At 40.8% G+C, this 21,769-nt stretch overlaps 4 protein-coding genes across 5 annotated transcripts in view; all 4 read right to left on the bottom strand.

The window, feature by feature from the left end:
* Positions 1–5,454: 5,454 nt before the first annotated feature.
* LOC134191205 (ankyrin repeat and KH domain-containing protein 1-like) lies at positions 5,455–8,509 on the bottom strand. The gene is made up of 10 exons (XM_062659795.1): positions 8,415–8,509; positions 8,201–8,304; positions 8,037–8,129; positions 7,598–7,702; positions 7,182–7,375; positions 7,039–7,121; positions 6,478–6,539; positions 6,251–6,418; positions 6,017–6,068; positions 5,455–5,954 (listed from the first exon to the last, which is right to left on the bottom strand). Exons 1-10 carry the CDS (start codon positions 8,428–8,430, stop codon positions 5,662–5,664), a joined length of 1,170 nt encoding a protein of 389 aa, XP_062515779.1. The 5' UTR covers positions 8,431–8,509; the 3' UTR covers positions 5,455–5,661.
* A 3,764-nt stretch (positions 8,510–12,273) lies between these two features.
* On the bottom strand, positions 12,274–13,425 carry LOC134191331 (collagen triple helix repeat-containing protein 1-like). The gene is made up of 3 exons (XM_062659936.1): positions 13,304–13,425; positions 12,834–13,097; positions 12,274–12,769 (listed from the first exon to the last, which is right to left on the bottom strand). The coding sequence occupies exons 1-3, from the start codon at positions 13,391–13,393 to the stop codon at positions 12,425–12,427; spliced, it is 699 nt and encodes a 232-aa protein (XP_062515920.1). The 5' UTR covers positions 13,394–13,425; the 3' UTR covers positions 12,274–12,424.
* A 3,265-nt stretch (positions 13,426–16,690) lies between these two features.
* LOC134191057 (E3 ubiquitin-protein ligase HACE1-like) lies at positions 16,691–20,005 on the bottom strand. The gene is made up of 10 exons (XM_062659614.1): positions 19,903–20,005; positions 19,689–19,792; positions 19,525–19,617; positions 19,089–19,190; positions 18,673–18,866; positions 18,530–18,612; positions 17,869–17,930; positions 17,639–17,809; positions 17,230–17,281; positions 16,691–17,168 (listed from the first exon to the last, which is right to left on the bottom strand). The coding sequence occupies exons 1-10, from the start codon at positions 19,916–19,918 to the stop codon at positions 16,876–16,878; spliced, it is 1,170 nt and encodes a 389-aa protein (XP_062515598.1). The 5' UTR covers positions 19,919–20,005; the 3' UTR covers positions 16,691–16,875.
* A 559-nt stretch (positions 20,006–20,564) lies between these two features.
* Positions 20,565–21,769, bottom strand: part of LOC134190953 (uncharacterized) — a 13,119-nt gene continuing 11,914 nt past the window's right edge. For both annotated transcript variants that reach the window (XR_009971696.1, XM_062659507.1), the window contains one exon: positions 20,565–20,987. The gene's annotated coding sequence lies outside the window, so the exon portion shown is untranslated. The remainder of the gene's footprint in view (positions 20,988–21,769) is intronic.

The raw sequence follows: 21,769 nt of genomic DNA, 5'->3' as shown, positions 1-21,769 counted from the left end.
TCTGAGGGTGCGTTCGAATACTAGTTCTAGAAGTGGGGGGAGATAAGTTCTATAGAGCGCTCGATTGGTAGTTCTGACAGTTCTAGCACTTCTAGCGGTTCTGACTATAGCAACCTGGAATTGCTGGAACAACCTCAATGCAAAAATTCCCGGATGCTGAAATGGCGGGTACAGATGCCGAGGCCGTTGTGGACCTTCTCGTTGGTTCTATAGAATGAACATTTGTGGCGACCATTGGGTTGGCAAACGCCAGAAAGAACGACATTTGCAGTGACCTTCTTGGAAAGCAGCTCCAAAACACCGAAACCGACATCACTGCTGATGTTCGAACAGACTACAACAATTGGAGTAGAAACGTCATTCTACTTCTTATCGACGCTTACCGTGACGTCGGAGTCTATCGCTCATGCGCATGCTCAACTTGCTGACAGTTCTAAGCTTTCGTTTGCTAGCAAAAGTTCCAAAAGTTCTGGCAGTTTCAGTCGAACTGGTCGATATAGTATATATACGCAATGTATATGTAAGTAAAATCGACAAAATCAAACCAAACATGCTGTTCATAGCAACTAGTATACAATTCTGCATGGAGTCTCTGCGACTAATGATGAGCTATACGTTTTCATGTTAGACATCCGGGATACCAATTGAAAACAACTGTGGCTATGACTTGCGTGCCTCCTTTGTTTACTTCGATTCTATGTAAGCTGTAGCAAGGAAGTTTTTCGATGAGTTCTGCCAGAAAGAGCCTTTACACTTCGTATACGTGTGTAATATTTATAGCAGCCATGTCATCTTTTGTATTTATATGTGTGTGTGTATGTATATATATATATATATATATATATATATATATATATATATATATATATATATATATATATATATATGTATATATATATATATATATGTGTGTGTGTGTGTGTGTGTGTGTGTGTGTGTGTGTGTGTGTGTGTGTGTGTGTGTGTGTGTGTGTGTGTGTATGTATATATATATATATATATATATATATATATATATATATATATATATATACACATACATACATACATATGTATGTATGTATGTATGTATGTATGTATGTATGTATATATATACCCCCAAGGCAGAGCTGTCTGCTACTGGGCGCGTCCACTGGTGGCGGATAGTGGAACAGCCTTTAGATATAAAGGTTAGCTGCGATATAAGCAGGGTACTCCCTGACGAATAAGCAGTCGCGGACCAACAGCGGTAATGTTAGCAGAGCGTGAGTGAGTCTGGAGGTGGCGCCTTTGTCTCAATAAAAAGCTCACAAAGCTTTATAACGACATTATGACATGGCGAGTACTGGCCGCCAATTAAAAAACGTCAGTGCCAAATGCAACTCAGTGGTGTGACAATCTACAGCTATAGGAGCATTAGGCCAATATGCTACTGTCTTTGTTTTGTAAGTTCTGCAAAATGTGACGGTAAATTTTGGAAGTCTGGTGTGGCTGGCACTCACAGTTACAGCAAGGATCGGGCACTCCAGCAGGGTAATGTGGCATACTTTTCTGGCAGTTGCACAGACCGAAACGTGCTTCTGGCAAGCCACTGCATCTTGTTCTGCTTTTCTACTTGTTGCTATTACTAGCCCCATTGGATAGAAGACATTTCAAGACGAGAGAGTGGATCTGGGCATGCACATCCCTTATTCACTTTAATCTATTCCACGTGCAGGTTTCTCTTTTGTGTCGCATTTTGTTTTTCTTGGAATTTTTCTTTTTCTGTTTCTTCCAAAGTCTCACGGCGATGGAGGAATGATGACGGCGGCAGGCGTAGGATGGCGCTGGGAGTCGCTAGCCATGATTCTGCACGTGAGCGGTACCAGTAAGATGGTCGTTTGTGAATTAAGCGGGGGTGAAGTTCACACTCGGTCCTGCTGGTATGGCTGGGCAGCACTATTTAGTGATAGCACTGCCCACCTCACTCGAGGAAGGGCCTAGAAAAGGTGGCCTAAACAAAGCTCACCCTCTTTGTCCCTACCAGCTTACCGCGGTTGGTTGGGCATCCAATATTGCGGTCGAAATAAAGTGAAGCATAACCTCGCTGTTGCCTGTTGGAATGTTCGCTCGCTTCTGGACACGCAACAGCAAATGGAACGTAAAACAGCCATTCTGGCAAAGGAATTTCGTCGCTATGACATTGATATTGTTGCTTTAAGTGAAACCCATCTGTTGGATGAAGGAAAAAACTCGAGGAAGTCGGTACAGGTTACACATTCTTTTGGAAAGGACGTCCTTCAAATGCGACACGACAATCGGGTGTAGGTTTTGCTGTCAAATCCTCCTTGGTGGGTAGTCTCGACAACCTACCAAGGGGAATAAATGATCGTTTAGTGACACTTCGCCTACCTCTTTCTGGTGGTCAATTTCTAACCTTGGTCAGTTCATATGCTCCAACGATGAACGCCTCCGAAGAAATCAAAGAGAAATTCTATGATGATTTGAGTAACATTATTGGTGCTGTGCCAAAGAAGGACAAACTGCTCGTCCTAGGTGATTTCAATGCTCGAGTTGGTAGCAATCATTGCACATGGAAAAATGTGCTTGGTAAACACGGCATTGGAAGAGAGAACAGTAATGGGTCACTTTTGTTGTCACTTTGTTCTACGTACCAGCTTGTAATCACCAACACACTGTTTCAACAGAAAACCAAGTACAAGACCACCTGGATGCATCCTAGATCAAAGCATTGGCACCAGATAGACTTCATTATTATTCGTCAGAGAGATATCAGTGATGTTCGTCACACTAGAGTCATGCGGGGAGCTTCTGCCTCAGTCTTTTCTGACCATAGATTGGTGCGTAGTAAGCTTTCACTTTCTGTCAAGAAAACTGTTTCTCATCAGTCTTGCCAGAGATTTAGAAAATTGAATGTCAGTCAGCTAAATGATCCCTCTACCAGTCTTCGGCTGAAAAACGAACTCACCACAAAGCTGCAAGAATTGTATATTCCATCTCATGATTCAGCCAGCAACCTGGATGCATTATGGTCAAGTTTACACTCAGTTGTTCACAACGGTTCTTATGAACTACTTGGCAAGCCTGATAGGAAGCACCAGGATTGGTTTGATCAAAATGACACTGTCATCAGCCATCTCCTTGATGATATGCATCGCTTGCATCATGTCTGGTTATCAGATAAACGCAATCAAAGCACTGCTGATGCCTACCATCATGCAAGAAAAGCAGCAAGAGCTAGGCTCTCTGTGATGAAGAACAAATGGTGGTTACAGAAGACAGAACAGCTTCAGTTAGCTGCTGACCAGCATAACTCTAGTGGCTTCTATCAAGGCCTAAAAGAGGTGTTTGGGCCAAGTGTAAAGACAATCGCACCTCTACAATCTGTTGACAACTCCAGGATTCTCTATGGACGACGAGAAATTTTGACTCGTTGGGGTCAGCATTTTGCAAGCATCTTGAATCATCCAACATTTATTTCACAAGAAGCTCTTGACAGCATTGATGAACAGCCTGATCTAGTTGTAGCTTGTGAACCACCATCTAACAATGAGATAAATAAAGCTATCAGGAAAATGTCAAGGAATAGATCTCCTGGTGCTGATGGCCTACCTGCTGAAATTTTTCAACATGGAGGAGAACTGCTGTTGTTCAAACTAGGTGATTTCATTCGTCTATGCTGGGAACTCGAAGATGTACCCCAGAACTTTAAAGATGCCAACATAATCCATCTATACAAGAAAAAAGGTAGTCAATCTGACTGCAACAATCGCCGTGGGATCTCTTTGTTGTCTGTTGCTGGCAAAATTATGGCCAGAGTTCTTCTTGATCGTCTTGTCTCAAACTTTTCAGAGAGTATCCTTTCTGAAAGCCAATGTGGTTTTCGTTCTGGTCGTGGTACGTCCGACATGATCTTTTCAGCCAGGCAGCTTCAAGAAAAGTGTCGTGAACAGCACGTGGATCTATTTATGGTCTTTATTGACTTGGTCAAAGCGTTTGACTCGGTTGATGGAACTGGCTTATGGAAAGTCCTTTTGAGGCTTGGCTGCCCGGTAAAGATTGTGAATCTAATCAAAGCCTTTCATACTGGTATGATGGCTTGTGTTGTCGAGGATGGGTCAAAGTCAGAAATGTTTGCAGTAAACAACGGAGTGAAACAGGGCTGCGTTCTAGCACCTACTCTTTTTTAGCATTTTGTTTTCCGTGGTTTTAAATGATGCCTTCAAGAACATCCGAGAGGGTGTTCGAGTTGAGTTTAGAACTACTGGAGGTGTATTCAATCTCAGACGCTTACAAGCCAAAACAAGGGTTTCTAAGAGTCTACTGAGAGAACTCTTGTTTGCTGACGATTGCGCATTAGTTGGTCACACATATGAAGACATTCAATACATTGTCAACTGTTTAGACAGATCAACTGAACGTTTTGGCTTGAGTATCAGCTTGAAAAAGACAGAAGTGCTTCTTCAACCACGTGCAGGCTCAAACTATAACCCTCCTCCAGTTATGATTGGTGATCACCCATTGTCTTATGTCATCAATTTCAAGTATTTGGGTAGTTTCCTTTCGAATAATGCAACTGTTGATGCAGATGTCTCTCATAGGATATCAAAGGCCAGTGCTGCTTTTGGTAAATTGTACAACAGACTCTGGCAAAGGCATGAAATCAAACTGACCACGAAGGTTGCAGTTTACAAAGCAGTAGTCTTATCAGTTCTATTGTACGGATGCGAGTCATGGACCCTTCTTCGTCGTAACCTCAAAAGTTTGGAGAGTTTTCATCTGCGATGTCTTCGCCGCATATGTGGAATCCAGTGGACTGACTATATACCCAACACAGAAGTGTTATCTCGTTGTAACATCAGTGGCATTGAATCTTTTGTTATGAAATGCCAATTTCGCTGGGCTGGTCACATGTCTCGAATGCCTAATGATAGAATTCCCAAACAACTCCTTTTTGGTCAACTGGAACAGGGTCATCGTCATCAAGGTGGTCCTAAATTACGTTATAAAGATTCTATCGAGGCTAATATGAAATCTTGTGGGATTGACTTCCTGCAGTTTGAGAAACTATCCAGTGATAGAACAAACTGGAGATCTCTCTGCCATTCATCAACTCCAACAGTTTGAAGAAAATCGTATTAGACATCTTCAAGCTCAACGTCAGAAACGGAAAGAACAAATTGTTCCTACCAACAAGTCATTTGTTTGCCAATCTTGTGGAAAGGAATGCCGTTCAAAAACAGGTGTTAAATCCCACCAGAGACACAGAGGACACTAAAGAGAGTCATCACTGTTATCAGTGCACATGCCATCATCATATATATACCAAAAGCTCGATGGAGAGCCACATAGGAGCACGCCCATTTCTGTTGTGCGACCCGGATTAGAAGCCTCGCTACGCTCGGCAATTAAGACAAGGTTACCAAACAAACCAGATACCATGGCTACACTAGCTCCGCCCATGATGTCCCGGATGTCCAAACAACATGTGGTTTATTCAAAATTTGGTGTAAACTATTACACCTTGTCTTAAACATAAAAGCGATAAAATACAAATAGTAAGATGCTTGAAGCATTACAAACAACAAAATGGACTTGCTAATCCATCACTGAACAACAAACCATATGACAACATGCATACAGACAACAACATGCAGACAACAAAGTGACAAAGTCAATTATTCTATTGTCCACCGTTCTGTGCTCTCAGTCTCTCTTGACGTTTAACCACCTCATCTCTTATTGCAGCAGCACAAATTGGAATGGAAATACGCTGACAAGCAGACAAGATGATACCAACAACATTGCTGGTACCGACAGCAGCAGCTTTGGTTCTCAGTATGACGTGTAGCTTGCTGTGAGATGCAGTAATTAATGAAGTGAGTGAGTTGAGTTCAGGCATTGTGTATCCTAACTCGAGTCCAACATCACTCCACTGATCACAGGCAAGAGCACTGACTGCATACATCACATCATCTGTAAACAAATGAGAAATGCTGCAAGCAATGCTTGTGTTCCCCATACTTTGTGGTTCTCACCTGGTGGTTGTGATAAGCAAAATTCATCAGAAGTAGTGTGACTTTCAGCAATCTACAATAAAACAGACTTTTCTACACACAGACAGAATGACAGACACACACACACACACACACACACACACACACACACACACACACACACACACACACACACACACACACCATTATGTATTATCACTGAAAATCAACAATCATATCCTACACATCTGCAAGCTCTATGTGTGCTTGTCCTACTTTCTCGCTTGCCATTCTGCTAACAGTAGCAAGAGTAGACACGAGACATCTCATTTCCTCCTCTTTCTCTTGGATCTCGGTTCTCAATCTCCTAACTTCACTCTCGTGGACCAGGGATGATTGTCTTAATTCTTCTTTCTTATCCACTTCACTCTGCAGTTCAGCAATCTATGCAACACAAACACAACTTGGCAAACAGACAACTAGAGATGAAAAAGTCACATTACTGTCTCTTCATATTGATGTCTCATGATAGACACATCTCCCTTTACATAAGGATGAGATCTCACTGTAAGAGAAAAAACAATGTCACTCAAAATGGAAACACACAAACACAACATACAAACAAATAGAAATTAACAAAAGACAAACAGACAATAATTTACAGACGAGTGTGCAAAGAGATAAACACCCAGATATGTAGAGAAGAAGACAACAGTAAAATATTATTAACTCATTAACTGATTCAATTGACAAATGGACACACACACATACACACACACGCCCGCACACACACACACACACACACACACACACACACACACACACACACACACACACACACACACACAAAACACACAATAAAACAAGCAGACACATCACCTCAACCCAAATGTTGAGAGGAAAAGAAGTGACAAGATCAAAAGCAGCACATCACTACAATAGCTCCACAGACAAGATAACAAGCAAATCATTCAACAATATCAATCTAACCTCACACCAAAATCATCACATTAAATCAAAAGAAGAAAAAACAAAAACACAAATTAATTGTTTCTTTCACTTACATCTTATGGCTTCTTCCATCATCTCAACCACATCACTGCAAACCTCTTTCTTGGCAATCTCCAGTGGTGATCCTTTACTCTTACTATCCCACAATGACATCACGTTAGTAATATTATTGACTGAAGGATATTGAATGCATCACCTCTCATGTTGGGGACTCGCTCCATGTTTTAGGAGAACATCAGCACAACACACACGACCACGACAGGCAGCCCACCACAGTGGTGTACGACCATCTTTATCATTGATATCAACAGGAACAGAACAACACAAAAGTCTCTCTAAAATGGTCACGTGACCATTCCCTGCAGCACAATGGATGGCTGTCTTTCCAAACTGAGTAAACAAGAAACTGATAAGATAGTGAGAGAGTGTTTATGTTAAAATATATTAAAGCAACAGACATTCCATTCAACACACACAATGAGACATTCAATAGAATGATCAACACACAAACACAAACAATAGCAAAATCAATGCATTACACTCACAAATATGTTTAATACATGCACAACAGACACCACAATATCAACTCAACCTCTCAATACTCAAACTCACCAAACGTTCTTTCTTCATCACATTAATATCTTTGACATTCAGTAATAGATCAACAATATCTTGTGATCCCTCGAGTGCAGATAACACCAAAGCTGTATATCCATTCTGCATACACAAGAATGTATTATTATCATTATTCCTCCATCACACTGTACACATGCTGCAAGAGAAAAGAAAATAGAAAATGAAGACGACCTCATAAGACAATAACTACTGCAAAAATAGTCTCCAACAGTCCAAGTTGAATCAAATAAAAACCAACAAGATTATTCATCTCTGCATGCAATGGCTGCTTCAGCCAGTCACAAGTCAACACTGCTGCCTCTTGACCAGCAAGAAGAAACCAAAACGTTAATTGTTGCACTAGATTGTTACATCTAATTGATATCTATCATCTTATCAACAACACATCACACTTTCACACACTCACTCAACTCACACTGCAAGTCACATTAACATCTGCTGATTTAGTGAGCAGCAACTCAACCATCTCCTTGTTCTTCAGATAACACGCTAATATCAGAAGAGTGGTCTATTTTGAGATCAAACGACGTGCAGTTCATTTCTACATCCAATACACACATTAGAACTCACAACACATACCCCATGCTCCTCACGACTATTGATATCAACATCCAACTCCAAAAGACGTGTTACTGACTCAATATCACCTCTCTCCACCGCTACCCTCAATTTTTTTTCCATTTCTACACAACAAACAAACAATAACACTCCAACACACAAAACAACTCACAAACGTAAGAGAGGCAACTGATAAATTTAGCGCCAACGACATCAAACGAACAGCATCACTCACCCGACAGTGACGACATCACCGCCAACCTTTCCTCTAGTGCTGTACTCACCGCAAACGCACCGACTCGGTCACTGACAGTCTACTGCGAACAGAACAGTCACGTGACGTCTTCTACATTCGACGCATGCTCAACTATTCAATCACGTGAGTTAATATTTGATCACGTGCAATAATTATCTCGACGTACTAGATAAACAAATAACCTTTCTAGTATTATGTTGGCAGTGCAACTTGTCTACCTATATCAGCATGAAGCTACTGTACCTGTAAAAATAGAATTCAAAAATATATTATTATTGTTATTAGAATACAAAATACAAAAATTAATTTCAAACTTGAAACGGAAACAATTAATTCAACCAAAATAATGCCCCTTAATACGTATACAAAGTACAGTAATGTGACAGTCTAACTGTTACCACAAGATAGACAAACTAATAACAAGCAAAGTGTCTGCTCCACAAGCAGCACTCGTCTTTACTTATTTCACATTAATATGTACATATGACTAGCTAATACAGAAACTTTCTGCTGAGTCATCTGGTCCATCTGTTGCTGTAAAGACTGGCTCTTGAATTCCTGGAGAAACGGAACACACACACACACACACACACACACACACACACACACACACACACACACACACACACACACACACACACACACACACACACACACACACACACACACACACACACACACACACACACACACACACACACACACACACACACACACACACACACACACACACACACACACGCACACACACACAAATGGACAATGTTAAGCCCTCCACGTCTTTCGACGTCGACCTTGAGGTCAGTTGCGAAGATATCTTCCCCTGCCTCTAGAGACAGGGCCTCCATGCGCTACGTGGAGTCTTGGGCCAGCGCTACAATCCACCTGGAACTTGTTCTTTATGTCTTGGACTAAAATTACCGTAATTCTGATTAGGAGTTACACCTATAATTACATGAATTGTATTTCTTTGTAGAAAACCTCAGCTATCACTTTTGTCGCTAATCTCTCTAGATAAGAATCTCAACGGGGCAGTGGCAATTGTCACTGCTATCCATTTTGAAAACAATGTCTAAATCAATTTCAATACTATTTAGTGATTTTGAGTTTAAGAAGTAAATATACATTTCAGACATTATGAATTAGTTAGCTTTGTGTCGATTCAAACACAAATTCGTGTGACCGTTTGCTTGTAACGCATTCGTGGAAGTTTGGTTAGCGTAAACGTGCAGCAATGCAGAAAAATCTAGCTGTCGGACATCGGACAATGTCCCACCAAACGTTCAAATACACCAATGTCGAACGTGTTCGGACAAAACGTACACTCGTACGCGTTAACGAATGATAGTGCATGTATAAAGTTTGTCTCTCGGCACGTAAATGGCTTTCCGATATGGTGTTAGCAGACAGTACCACGGAAAAGCAACCTTTATATTATACGGTATACAATTGGTCTCGACAAAAGAATCCAAACGAAGTTAGTTACACGTCCAATTTGCCACCGTTGTTGAAAAAATAGGATTGCTTTCGATGGTCCTAGTTTCAAAATTAAGGAGTTCGTGTCCTTCACATGAACCAATGTGAAAAGTTTACTGGTGACTGATAATTATGTAACTACTCCAACACAGCGAAAGATAAAGTTTTTGTATGCAGAAGGAAAATCTAGCGAGAGCAGCGTTGAAACTCTGCTGTAGCTGTATACATTTATACGAGGGTCTCTTTAGCAACCCCCTTCCCCCGCCCCGCGCAACATTTACGATGCTCACGGCCACTGTCACGTGCACTAGACTTATATACTTCTATACTATATACTATATACTATATACTATATACTATATACTTCTATACCATATACTATATACTATATACTATATACTATATACTTCTATACTATATACTATATACTATATACTATATACTATATACTTCTATACCATATACTATATACTATATACTATATACTTCTATACTATATACTATATACTATATACTATATACTATATACTATATACTATATACTATATACTTCTATACCATATACTATATACTATATACTATATACTATATACTATATACTATATACTATATACTATATACTATATACTATATACTATATACTTCTATACTATATACTATATACTATATACTATATACTTCTATACTATATACTATATACTATATACTATATACTTATATACTATATAAAGCTGTCGTAGGCTACCTAGAGACTAAATTCTAAGACAGCGTTGAGTGTACGTTACTGCATGGAGGCCAAACTGTTCTTACAATAGTCATAGACCAGTCCCGAATGTGATAGTAATGCACGTAGAGTCTAGATACTACTCTATAAAATTGACGGTGTTTGTATATATGTATGAGTTCGATACCCGGCTAGACCGGATCACCCACGAGGCTAAAATTTGGGGTACGGGTGTAACTCGACATGGGTAAGAACACGGGCAGGGTGGCGTCGTCTTCCAGCTTTTTCAGTCGGGTCCCCTTTTGGGGTTGCATCGTGCATAATGCTGTTCATCGTTCAAGAAGGAAACCGAATGCCCCCGATAGACTCGATTTGAAGGAAATTCCGTTACTCGAACTCGATCTCTTAAGGTAGAGCGCAATACTCACTTTCAATATCCATTGTTTGTTCACATACCATCGTTACGTCACAATGCTATAGCTATCCAGCAGTCCCATCAGACTGCGTTATCTGAGCAAGCTGTAGAACTACATCCAGAGCAAAAAGATAAGAGTTCCGAAAAAATATTGTTCAGTGCGTAGGTAGGTTGGAAACGTGCCGAGTATAACATTTAATATCCAAGAAGGACCCGCCTCTACTCGCGCGCATTGAATAACATCAAACTACGTCCAGAGCAGAGACGTAGAGGTCCACTTTAGTAATGGTCGGTGCGTATAGATTGGAAACGTGCCGAGTATATTTAGAGTGTCCCATGCAGGAGGACTCGCATCCACTCGCAAGTGAATTACTCTGCAACGGCTCATCGGACCTCCACCAAAAATAAGCCGACCTTGGACGGTATGCACGGAGCGTGTCGTTTATTACCGGCGACGTCAAAAACGACAAGATGTTTTTGTTTAGGATATCTGGGTATGTAGAAATACGCGTACCTTCGGTCTTTCCGAGCACGCTCGCCGAATACCTGCCACATTCGATACGCCTGTTTCCTGCAACGGCAGCGACGTCTTCGAAGTGATGACATCCGACGAGACCGTCGAAATGGCTCCGAGAAGACTCACCGAAGAGACGCGTGACTGCATTTGCACTGAATCCAACCTACACGTTTCCTGCACCGAGCGCTACACTGGGATTGTGAAAACATGGAAAACGGAGAGCAAACAATGCGCTAAATCATGCATGCCTGCGTGTCAAGCTACTGCATGTATCCTACGGGTGAGTAAGAGACTGCATGTGACTTTCGAGTTTCTGTTGCCCAGATATGTATCTTTAATTAAACGAAAAAGTCGCTGCAAATTTCTCGGAATGGGACATTCGGTTAAGTTTTCATTTGTCTTCAACGGAATATTAACTAATTAGCACATTCCAGTTTATTCGAACAGACGCCCACGCCAGTCATTTGAACCGAATCCACACAGGGAGTGTGTCGATTTCTACCAAAAAAATGCGCATGACGTGTCTAGACACGCTCAAACCGAGTCTTCCATCATAACGCTACAGTACTCTGCCCGTACGAAGGACGGGTCGTTTATCTAGTATATATGATAAAACAAGCCTAATAATAAAATTGTGGTGTCCGACGTACATAGAGTACATGGAAATAGTCGATGTCAAACCGGTCGGTGCCAAAAGAGTCTGCACTAACTTTCTAGTTATTTATTGTTAGAGTATATGTCTAGCAACGCGGGAAGACGTTCTCGCATACATTGCACATAAATGCCTAGATAGTAAGTCTTGCAAAACTTAGAAATGCTTTACGCAAAAGTAAAGACTTCGTTTGAAGTCGCCAAAGTTACTGTTCAGCTGGTGGCATCTCTGCTATCATTATTCGAGATACGGAGTTCCAGCCAGAGTGAGCATCAGCCACACCGTAACCGGAACATTGTCCAACATGGAAACCAACTCTGACGTCACCGGCCGGAATGTTCTCGCAGTAACCTTCGATTTGTCTGTGACGATGAATGTCGTTAACTGCACGAGTATAATATACTGCGTCGATTGCCATGGGTCCCGTGCACTCTTGATCATTGAATGTAAAGAACCAACGAGAACAACAATTGGCACAATTGATACGCAGATTTCCTCCGTATGCCACATGCAGTGCAGTGTGTCCGTGCTTTTTCTTAAAGCGACATTCCTACGTCATATGACAAAATGCATGTAAGCATTCGTAAAGAACAATTATGTAGTAAAACGTTTACCCGAATAAGTCCAGAGTCTTTGCCATCACTACTCTTCCACACACATTGCTTCCAGTTTACTTGCCGAGTCGCCTCTCCCTTTTCTCCTTTTCCTCCCAAATCTCCTTTACTGCCTTGTATTCCCATAGCTCCTTTTGATCCTCGAGGACCAATTTTGTCACTCGCACCTTTTTCACCTTTCTCACCTCTTGTTCCATCTCTTCCATCTCTACCATCTCTTCCAGGAGATCCAGGAAAACCCGGAACTCCGCTGCAACATTTGTCCTATTAGAAGAGCAAACGATCAGATTGCATGGTATAGTAACAATCGACATTCAACAATGGCTATATCTAGATAGCTACTTTGTTAGGAAAAATGGCATACAAAAACGTAGTTGACGGACGTGTGCTAACTATAACAGAAACTTTTGTTTTGACGCACTAGAGTTAGTAAAATAGATAAAGAAAAATTATAATGTTGAACTTCTTACGTTAGCTGGTGTGCTTGTCGATGACTGAGCTGCTACTGCCAACAGCAAAGAAACGAAAAACGCAGCGCTGATGTACAGAGATGCCATCATCACTCTCTCCTCGGTGTCGGCTTTTCTCAACTGACTACCAATCTAACCGAACTCACCTTATCTGAGGGAATTTGCTTATATATCCAACCTCCAGTTGACGTCATGCTAATACGACACTAATCGTTCGAGTCAAATTTCTTCCTAATCATTCCTTGTATGGTCTTGTTTACAGCTGAAGGCTAACGTGTTGGCAAATTTGTGATATGTATGACGTCCTTAAATGTGTGCGTATGAAGCAGTCCATTGTTTTAGCGGTTGTTTGCAAACGTCATCGAGCGGTTGTTTCTGCTTACGTTGCGTAGTCAATTTAGCATATCATTTCCATCTCCAACTAGATATGAGTGCTGAATCCGGACTAGCTCACCTCCCACTAAATATTAAGTGTTTCTTTCGTTAGCTACTGCCAATCAGAGTAGATTAGTAGATATCTAGCGCGTCGTGTGGTATTTGTTATTTGAAAATTTGGAGGTGAGTTCTGATCAAACCCAACTTGTCGCTTCGCCGTTCACTGGAATTTAGTACGTGGGGACAGTAATTAGTCCGATTGGCGACGGGAAATCCCCATAGCACGTGATATGGAAAGTCTCGTGCACAAGATCATCTTCTAGGTAATCTGTTTAGAGATTTGGTCTTTTAGGAAAGTGTATTAAGGAAACATCGTTAATTAAAGACTTGATATGAGTTGAAACACACATAGAGTCAATCAATAGAAATAGTTGTAGCAATAAAAAAGTTACAAGGAGAACATGTACCAATCAATCGCATCTTCTTGGAGTTTGAGCGTGAGATAGAAGTGATGAAAACAATCAGACATCCCGATAGCGTCTGGTTTCTTGGAGCAGGTCGTCACTACGACGACGATTGTCCTTTCCTTGTGGTAAGAGTACATGCCTCGCGGATCACGGATAAAAACATTGAACGATCAAGAGATCGTCTTGGACGACAACGTAAAATTAAGATTTGCTATAAACGCCACGAAAGGAATGAGGTTCCTGCACAGCAGGCGTTCACCTCGAATCCATCGTGATGTAAAAAGTGCTAATCTTTTGGTGAGCAACAAATGGGTCGTAAAAGTGGCAGATGTCGGGAAAGCTCGACTGGTACGGGACAAAGGAGTTAGCCAAAAGGCTGTGAGAGGAGAATTTCTTGATCTAACAGCCCCCTTCTTCGCCCAGAATATCATCTATCATCTGGGGTTGGAACGTCATTTTGGTGTGGTCCAGAGAAAATGCGAGGATCGGGATATGGAACACCAGCTGATGTATACAGGTAATTATTAACCTTTACAGCTCTTAGCTTTAGCAAAATGTACAGTGACGTAAGTTAGAATGCATCTCTGAGGGTGCGTTCGAATACTAAAATTCTAGAAGTGGGGAGCTAAGTTCTATATAGCATTCGATTGGTAGTTCTGACAGTTCTAGCACTTCTAGCGGTTCTGACTATAGCAACCTGGAATTGCTGGAACAACCTCAATGCAAAAATTCCCGGATGCTGAAATGGCGGGTACAGATGCCGAGGCCGTTGTGGACCTTCTCGTTGGTTCTATAGAATGAACATTTGTGGCGACCATTGGGTTGGCAAACGCCAGAAAGAACGACATTTGCAGTGACCTTCTTGGAGAGCAGCTCCAAAACACCGAAAGCTACATCACTGCTGATGTTCGAACAGACTACAACAATTGGAGTAGAAACGTCATTCTACTTCTTATTGGCGCTTACCGTAACGTCGGAGTCTATCGCTCATGCGCATACTCAACTTGCTGACAGTTCTAAGCTTTCGTTTGCTATCAAAAGTTCCAAAAGTTCTGGCAGTTCCAGTCGAACTGGTCGATATAGTATATATACGCAATGTATATGTAAGCAAAATCGACAAAATCAAACCAAACATGCTGTTCATAGCAACTAGTATACAATTCTGCATGGAGTCTCTGCGACTAATGATGAGCTACACGTTTTCATGTTAAACATCCGGGATACCAATTGAAAACAACTGTGGCTCTGACTTGTGTGCCTCCTTTGTTTACTTCGATTCTATGTAAGCTGTAGCAAGGAAGTTTTCGATGAGTTCTGCCAGAAAGAGCCTTTACACTTCGTATACGTGTGTAATATTTATAGCAGCCATGTCATCTTTTGTATTTAATATCAATTAATTAAGGAAGAAAGATTGAGTTGAGTTTCAGTAATTTCATGCATGTGCATAAAAGAACAACGGTGATTTGTATATAGTTCATTAATTAATTAATAGGGTCATGCAGTTTTGACTGTTATTTGCTGGCCGTTTTGCTGATAGCTTCTAAACTGATTTGCCAATTTTTCATGCTGCATTATATAATCTGTATGTTAAGAAAACCACGATAATTGCATGTGGTCGTAATTTACTAAAATTTTAGTTGTGCGGTATTCGTAGGCGCCTCGCGTTCGTGAGTAACAACACGTCCGACAGCGTTTTCTGACCGACTACTGAACGCCGAGTCCTAGCTAGACAATACGTATTTGTTGAAACCCTAGCTGTCATGGAAGTAAACATGCAAACATCCTAGTAGTTTAGATTACGTATATAGGCCTGGTATAGGTAGTCGTCGTTTTGCGATCGTGATCAAGACAATTGAAATGTACAGTCTAGGTATACGTATGCACTAAGTTCCGTCGTAAAGACAGTGGTATGGTATTTACTGACATAGAAATTGATATCAGCAAACATTGACTATCAACAGTGTTAGATGCAGCACAGTGTAGTAAAGGATTGATGCTACTGTACTACGGGACGTGTGAATAGTTGACTGTAGGTGGCATTTGACTCCTGAAGATGTTTCTTGGTTGTCACGTACACACAGTCCCTAGCAACAACACAAAAGGATGGGGCGACGGAAGATCATGAAGCGTTTTTGTCGCCGTTTGCTTACTTGCACAAATCGTTCTTAGACTCATCTGTAGTCGGACACAGAAACGATTTTTTAATTAAGGTAGGTCCTATCACGAAACGTGGTCATGGGGAGGAGAAATTTGAGATTTGTGTACACACACACAGACACACACAGACACACACACACACACACACACACACACACACACACACACACACACACACACACACACACACACACACACACACACACACATATATATATATATGTATATATATATACCAAATGCTCGATGGATAGCCACATAGGAGCATGCCCATTTCTGTTGTGCGACCCGGATTAGAAGCCTCACTACGCTCTCAGCAATTAAGACAAGGTTACCAAACAAACCAGATACCATGGCTACACTAGCTCCACCCATGATGTCCCGGATGTCCAAACAACATGTGGTTTATTCAAAATTTGGCATTACACCTTGTCTTAAACATAAAAAGCGATAAAATACAAATAGTAAGATGCTTGAAGCATTACAAACAACAAAATGGACTTGCTAATCCATCACTGAACAACAAACCATATGATCAGCCATGTAGACAACAAAGTGACAAAGTCAATTATTCTATTGTCCACCGTTCTGTGCTCTCAGTCTCTCTTGACGTTTAACCACCTCATCTCTTATTGCAGCAGCACAAATTGGAATGGAAATACGCTGACAAGCAGACAAGATGATACCAACAACATTGCTGGTACCCACAGCAGCAGCTTTCGTTCTCAGTATGGCGTGTAGCTTGCTGTGAGATGCAGTAATTAATGAAGTGAGTGAGTTGAGTTCAGGCATTGTGTATCCTAACTCCAGTCCAACATCACTCCACTGATCACAGGCAAGAGCACTGACTGCATACATCACATCCTCTGTAAACAAATGAGAAATGCTGCAAGCAATGCTTGTGTTCCCATACTTTGTGGTTCTCACCTGGTGGTTGTGATAAGCAAAATTCATCGGAAGTAGTGTGACTTTCAGCAATCTACAATAAAACAGACTTTTCTACACACAGACAGACAGACAGACAGACAGACAGACAGACAGACAGACAGACAGACAGACAGACAGACGTTGGTACTTTGTGGTTGTAAGGAGTGTTCTTTTAATCATTAATCTATGTATTAGTTGTAGTCTTTTGGGTTTTAGCTTGCGGACTCGAGTCTTTTAAACTTAGTGGCTACTATAGTCTATGTATCGTAGTTCATGTTTGAAAATATAATACCTTTGACAGACAGACAGACAGACAGACACACACACACACACACACCATTATGTATTATCACTGAAAGTCAACAATCATATCCTACACATCTGCAAGCTCTATGTGTGCTTGTCCTACTTTCTCGCTTGCCATTCTGCTAACAGTAGCAAGAGCAGACACGAGACATCTCATTTCCTCCTCTTTCTCTTGGATCTCGGTTCGCAATCTCCTCACTTCACTCTCGTGGACCAGGGATGATTGTCTTAATTCTTCTTTCATCTTCTCCACTTCACTCTGCAGTTTAGCAATCTATGCAACACAAACACAACTTGGCAAACAGACAACTAGAGATGTAAAAGTCACATTACTTTCTCTTGATATTGATGTTTGATAACAGACACATGACCTTCCATATAGGGATGAGATCTCACTGTAAGAGAAAAAACGTCACTTAAAATGTGCAATAAACATGATGCTAATGCACACACACACACACACTCACACACACACACACACACACACACACACACACACACACACACACATTAAATTGACTTAAAACAACAAGCACCCGCAATTACAAATACACCAAAAACTCAACCAACATGCAAAAGAATTAAAAAAATTAATTAAAATGTAAACACACAAACACAACATACAAACAAATACTCACAAAAAATAAAATACAAACAAAAAATAAATAAAAACTCACACAAACTATTATCACCCAGATATGTAGAGAAGAAGACAACAGTAAAATATTATTAACTCATTAACTGATTCTATTGACAAATGGACAGACACACACACACAAAACACACAATAAAACAAGCACACACATCACCTCAACCCAAATGTTGAGAGCAAAAGAAGTGAGAAGATCAAAAGCAGCACATCACTACAATAGCTCCACAGACAAGATAACAAGCAAATCATTCAACAATATCAATCTAACCTCACACCAAAATCATCACATTAAATCAAAAGAAGAAAAAACAAAAACACAAATTAATTGTTTCTTTCACTTACATCTTATGGCTTCTTCCATCATCTCAACCACATCACTGTGACCCTTTTCCTTGGCAATCTCCAGTGGTGATCCAAACAACTGACTATCCCACAATGACATCACGTTAGTAATATTATTGACTGAAGGATATTGAATGCATCACCGCTCATGTTGGGGACTCGCTCCATGTTTTAGGAGAACATCAACACAACACACATCACCATTAAAGGCAGCCCACCACAGTGGTGTACAACCATCATTATAATTGATATCAACAGGAACAGAACAAGACAAAAGTCTCTCTACAATGGTCACGTGATTATTCCTTGCAGCCCAATGGATGGCTGTCCTTCCTGACTGAGTAAACAAGAAACTGATAAGATAGTGAGAGAGTGTTTATGTTAAAATATATTAAAGCAACAGACATTCCATTCAACACACACAATGAGACATTCAATAGAATGATCAACACACAAACACAAACAATAGCAAAATCAATGCATTACACTCACAAATATGTTTAATACATGCACAACAGACACCACAATATCAACTCAACCTCTCAATACTCAAACTCACATCATCTCCCTTCATCACATTAATATCTTTGACATTCAGTAGTAGATCAGTGATCTCTTCTGATCCCTCGATTGCAGATACAATCAAAGCTGTCCATCCATACTGCATACACAAGAATGTATTATTATCATTATTCCTCCATCACACTGTACACATGCTGCAAGACAAAAGAAAATAGAAAATGAAGACGACCTGATAAGACAATAACTACTGCAAAAATACTCTCCAACAGTCCAAGTTGAATCAAATAAAAACCAACAAGATTATTCATCTCTGCATGCAATGGCTGCTTCAGCCAGTCACAAGTCAACACTGCTGCCTCTTGACCAGCAACAAGAAACCAAAACGTTGATTGTTGGATTAGATTGTTACATCTAGTTGATATCTATCATCTTATCAACAACACATCACACTTTCACACACTCAATCAACTCACCATGTTAGTCCCATTAACATCTGCTGATTTAGTGAGCAGCAACTCAACAATCTCCTTCTCTTCATTCTCACACGCTTGTATCAGAAGAGTGTTCTATTTTGAGATCAAACGACGTGCAGTTCATTTCAATATCCAATACACACATTAGAACTCACAACACATACCCCCCACGAATCACGACTATTGATGTCAACTTCCAACTCCAAAAGACGCGTTACTGACTCGATATCACCTCTACACACCGCTACCCACAATTCTTTTTTCATTTCTACACAACAAACAAACAATAACACTCCACCACACAAAACAACTCACAAACGTAAGAGAGGCAACTGATAAATTTAGCGCCAACGAGATCAAACGAACAGCATCACTCACCCGACAGTGACGACATCACCGCCAACCTTTCCTCTAGTGCTGTACTCACCGCAAACGCACCGACTCAGTCACTGACAGTCTACTACGAACGGAACAGTCACGTGACGTCTTCTACATTCGACGCATGCTCAACTATTGACTCACGTGACTTAATATTTGATCACGTGCAATAACTCTCTACGTACTAGATAAACAAATAACCTTTCTAGTATTATGTTGGCAGTGCAACTTGTCTACCTATATCAGCATGAAGCTACTGTACCAGTAAAAATAGAATTCAAAAATATATTATTATTGTTATTAGAATACAAAATACAAAAATTAATTTCAAACTTCAAACGTAAACAATTAATTCAACCAAAACAATGCCCCTTAATACGTATACAAAGTACAGTAATGTGACAGTCTAACTGTTACCACAAGGTAGACAAACTAATAACAAGCAAAGTGTCTGCTCCACAAGCAGCACTCGTCTTTACTCATTTCACATTAATATGTAAATATGACTAGCTAATACAGAAACTTTATGGTGAGTCATCTGGTCCATCTGTTGCTGTCAAGACTGGCTCTTGAATTCCTGGAGAAACAGAACAGACACACACACACATACACACACACACACACACACACACACACACACACACACACACACTACACTTAAATCTTTATTTACTAAAATAGAATTTAATCTTTAGTGAAGTCTGCGCTCTAATACAAGACCACAAGTATGCACATACAGTCTATCACAGCTAGACAGTAAAAGACCTACATACTGTACAGTGCATTCCTATGTCGCCACACTCAAGACTTCAATCAAATATCTACACTAAAGTGATGGCATAAACGATGATGGTACGTGTAGTGATACTTGCTTGAGTGACATCAATCCATGTTTCCTATACAAATGCCTTGTGGTCCATGTTGAAAGTGTAAGTATGTTTAGTAGAGTGACAGTCGTTGAGACATGAGCTGCTTCACTGCGTTGCTACTGGCGACATCCACCGGCGAGTTTCCCTCGTAGTCACGAAGATTGCTGTCGGCTGAGAGTAGAAGTTGAGTGACTTCCTTGAAGTCGCAGCAGCAACCTTGAAACATGAAGGTATATACTGTCTATTGTAAGTATGAGTGATGGACCAGTAAAATAGGTACGTAGACAGACAGACAGACAGACAGACAGACAGACAGACAGACAGACAGACAGACAGACAGACAGACAGACAGACAGACAGACAATGAGACAGACAAACAGACAGACAACAAGACAGACAGACAAACAGACAACAAGACAGACAGACAAACAGACATACAGACAGACAAACAAACAGACATACAGACAGACAGAACAAAGAGACAGACAGACAGACAGACAGACAGACAGACAGACAGACAGACAGACAGACAAACAGACAGACAAACAGACATACAGACAGACAGAACAAAGAGACAGACAGACAGACAGACAGACAGACAGACAGACAGACAGACAAACAGACGAACAGACAGACAAACAGACAGACAGACAAACAAACATACAGACAGACAGACAAACGAACAGAGAGACAGACAGACAGACACATGGATTGAAAGTTGCTGAAAACAAGTGTGAAATCTACTGACTGCCCCTCTCAGTTGCTTTTTCAAGCAACTCCAGCCTAAAACACAATCAACACCAATTGGAGAAGGGTCTTTTAATTGTTAAGAAGTCTTGCTACCAGTTTGCAGATTCGGGAAGTTCTCTTTGTGAGCAACTTCTGGTGTCACAAGGTAGAACCTCCCCCTGTGCAGAACCTCCAGGGGAGATCAAATTCTAGAGTTAAAACTCTGCCGGAGTTGCTGCCCTAGTGTAAAATTTCCGCCTACTTTGCAG

The sequence above is a fragment of the Corticium candelabrum genome, chromosome 15 (genome assembly GCF_963422355.1).
Source record: "Corticium candelabrum chromosome 15, ooCorCand1.1, whole genome shotgun sequence".
Taxonomy (NCBI): domain Eukaryota; kingdom Metazoa; phylum Porifera; class Homoscleromorpha; order Homosclerophorida; family Plakinidae; genus Corticium; species Corticium candelabrum.
Note: the sequence above shows the minus strand (reverse complement) of the source record. Positions and strands in the feature narration are given on the sequence as shown.

Coding starts and splice junctions, on each gene's coding strand:
- LOC134191205 (XM_062659795.1), bottom strand. Junction 7,703..8,036: donor ATGTTAATGTGACTTGCAGT/GTGAGTTGAGTG, acceptor TTGTGTATGCAG/AATGGATATACAGCTTTGGT. Junction 6,419..6,477: donor GACATCAATATGAAGAGACA/GTAATGTGACTT, acceptor TGTGTTGCATAG/ATTGCTGAACTGCAGAGTGA.
- LOC134191331 (XM_062659936.1), bottom strand. CDS start 13,393: ATGATGGCATCTCTGTACATCAGCGCTGCGTTTTTCGTTTCTTTGCTG. Junction 13,098..13,303: donor CGACAAGCACACCAGCTAAC/GTAAGAAGTTCA, acceptor CTCTTCTAATAG/GACAAATGTTGCAGCGGAGT. Junction 12,770..12,833: donor AAGACTCTGGACTTATTCGG/GTAAACGTTTTA, acceptor CATATGACGTAG/GAATGTCGCTTTAAGAAAAA.
- LOC134191057 (XM_062659614.1), bottom strand. Junction 19,618..19,688: donor ATAGTCGTGATTCGTGGGGG/GTATGTGTTGTG, acceptor ATCTCAAAATAG/AACACTCTTCTGATACAAGC. Junction 19,191..19,524: donor ATGTTAATGGGACTAACATG/GTGAGTTGATTG, acceptor TTGTGTATGCAG/TATGGATGGACAGCTTTGAT.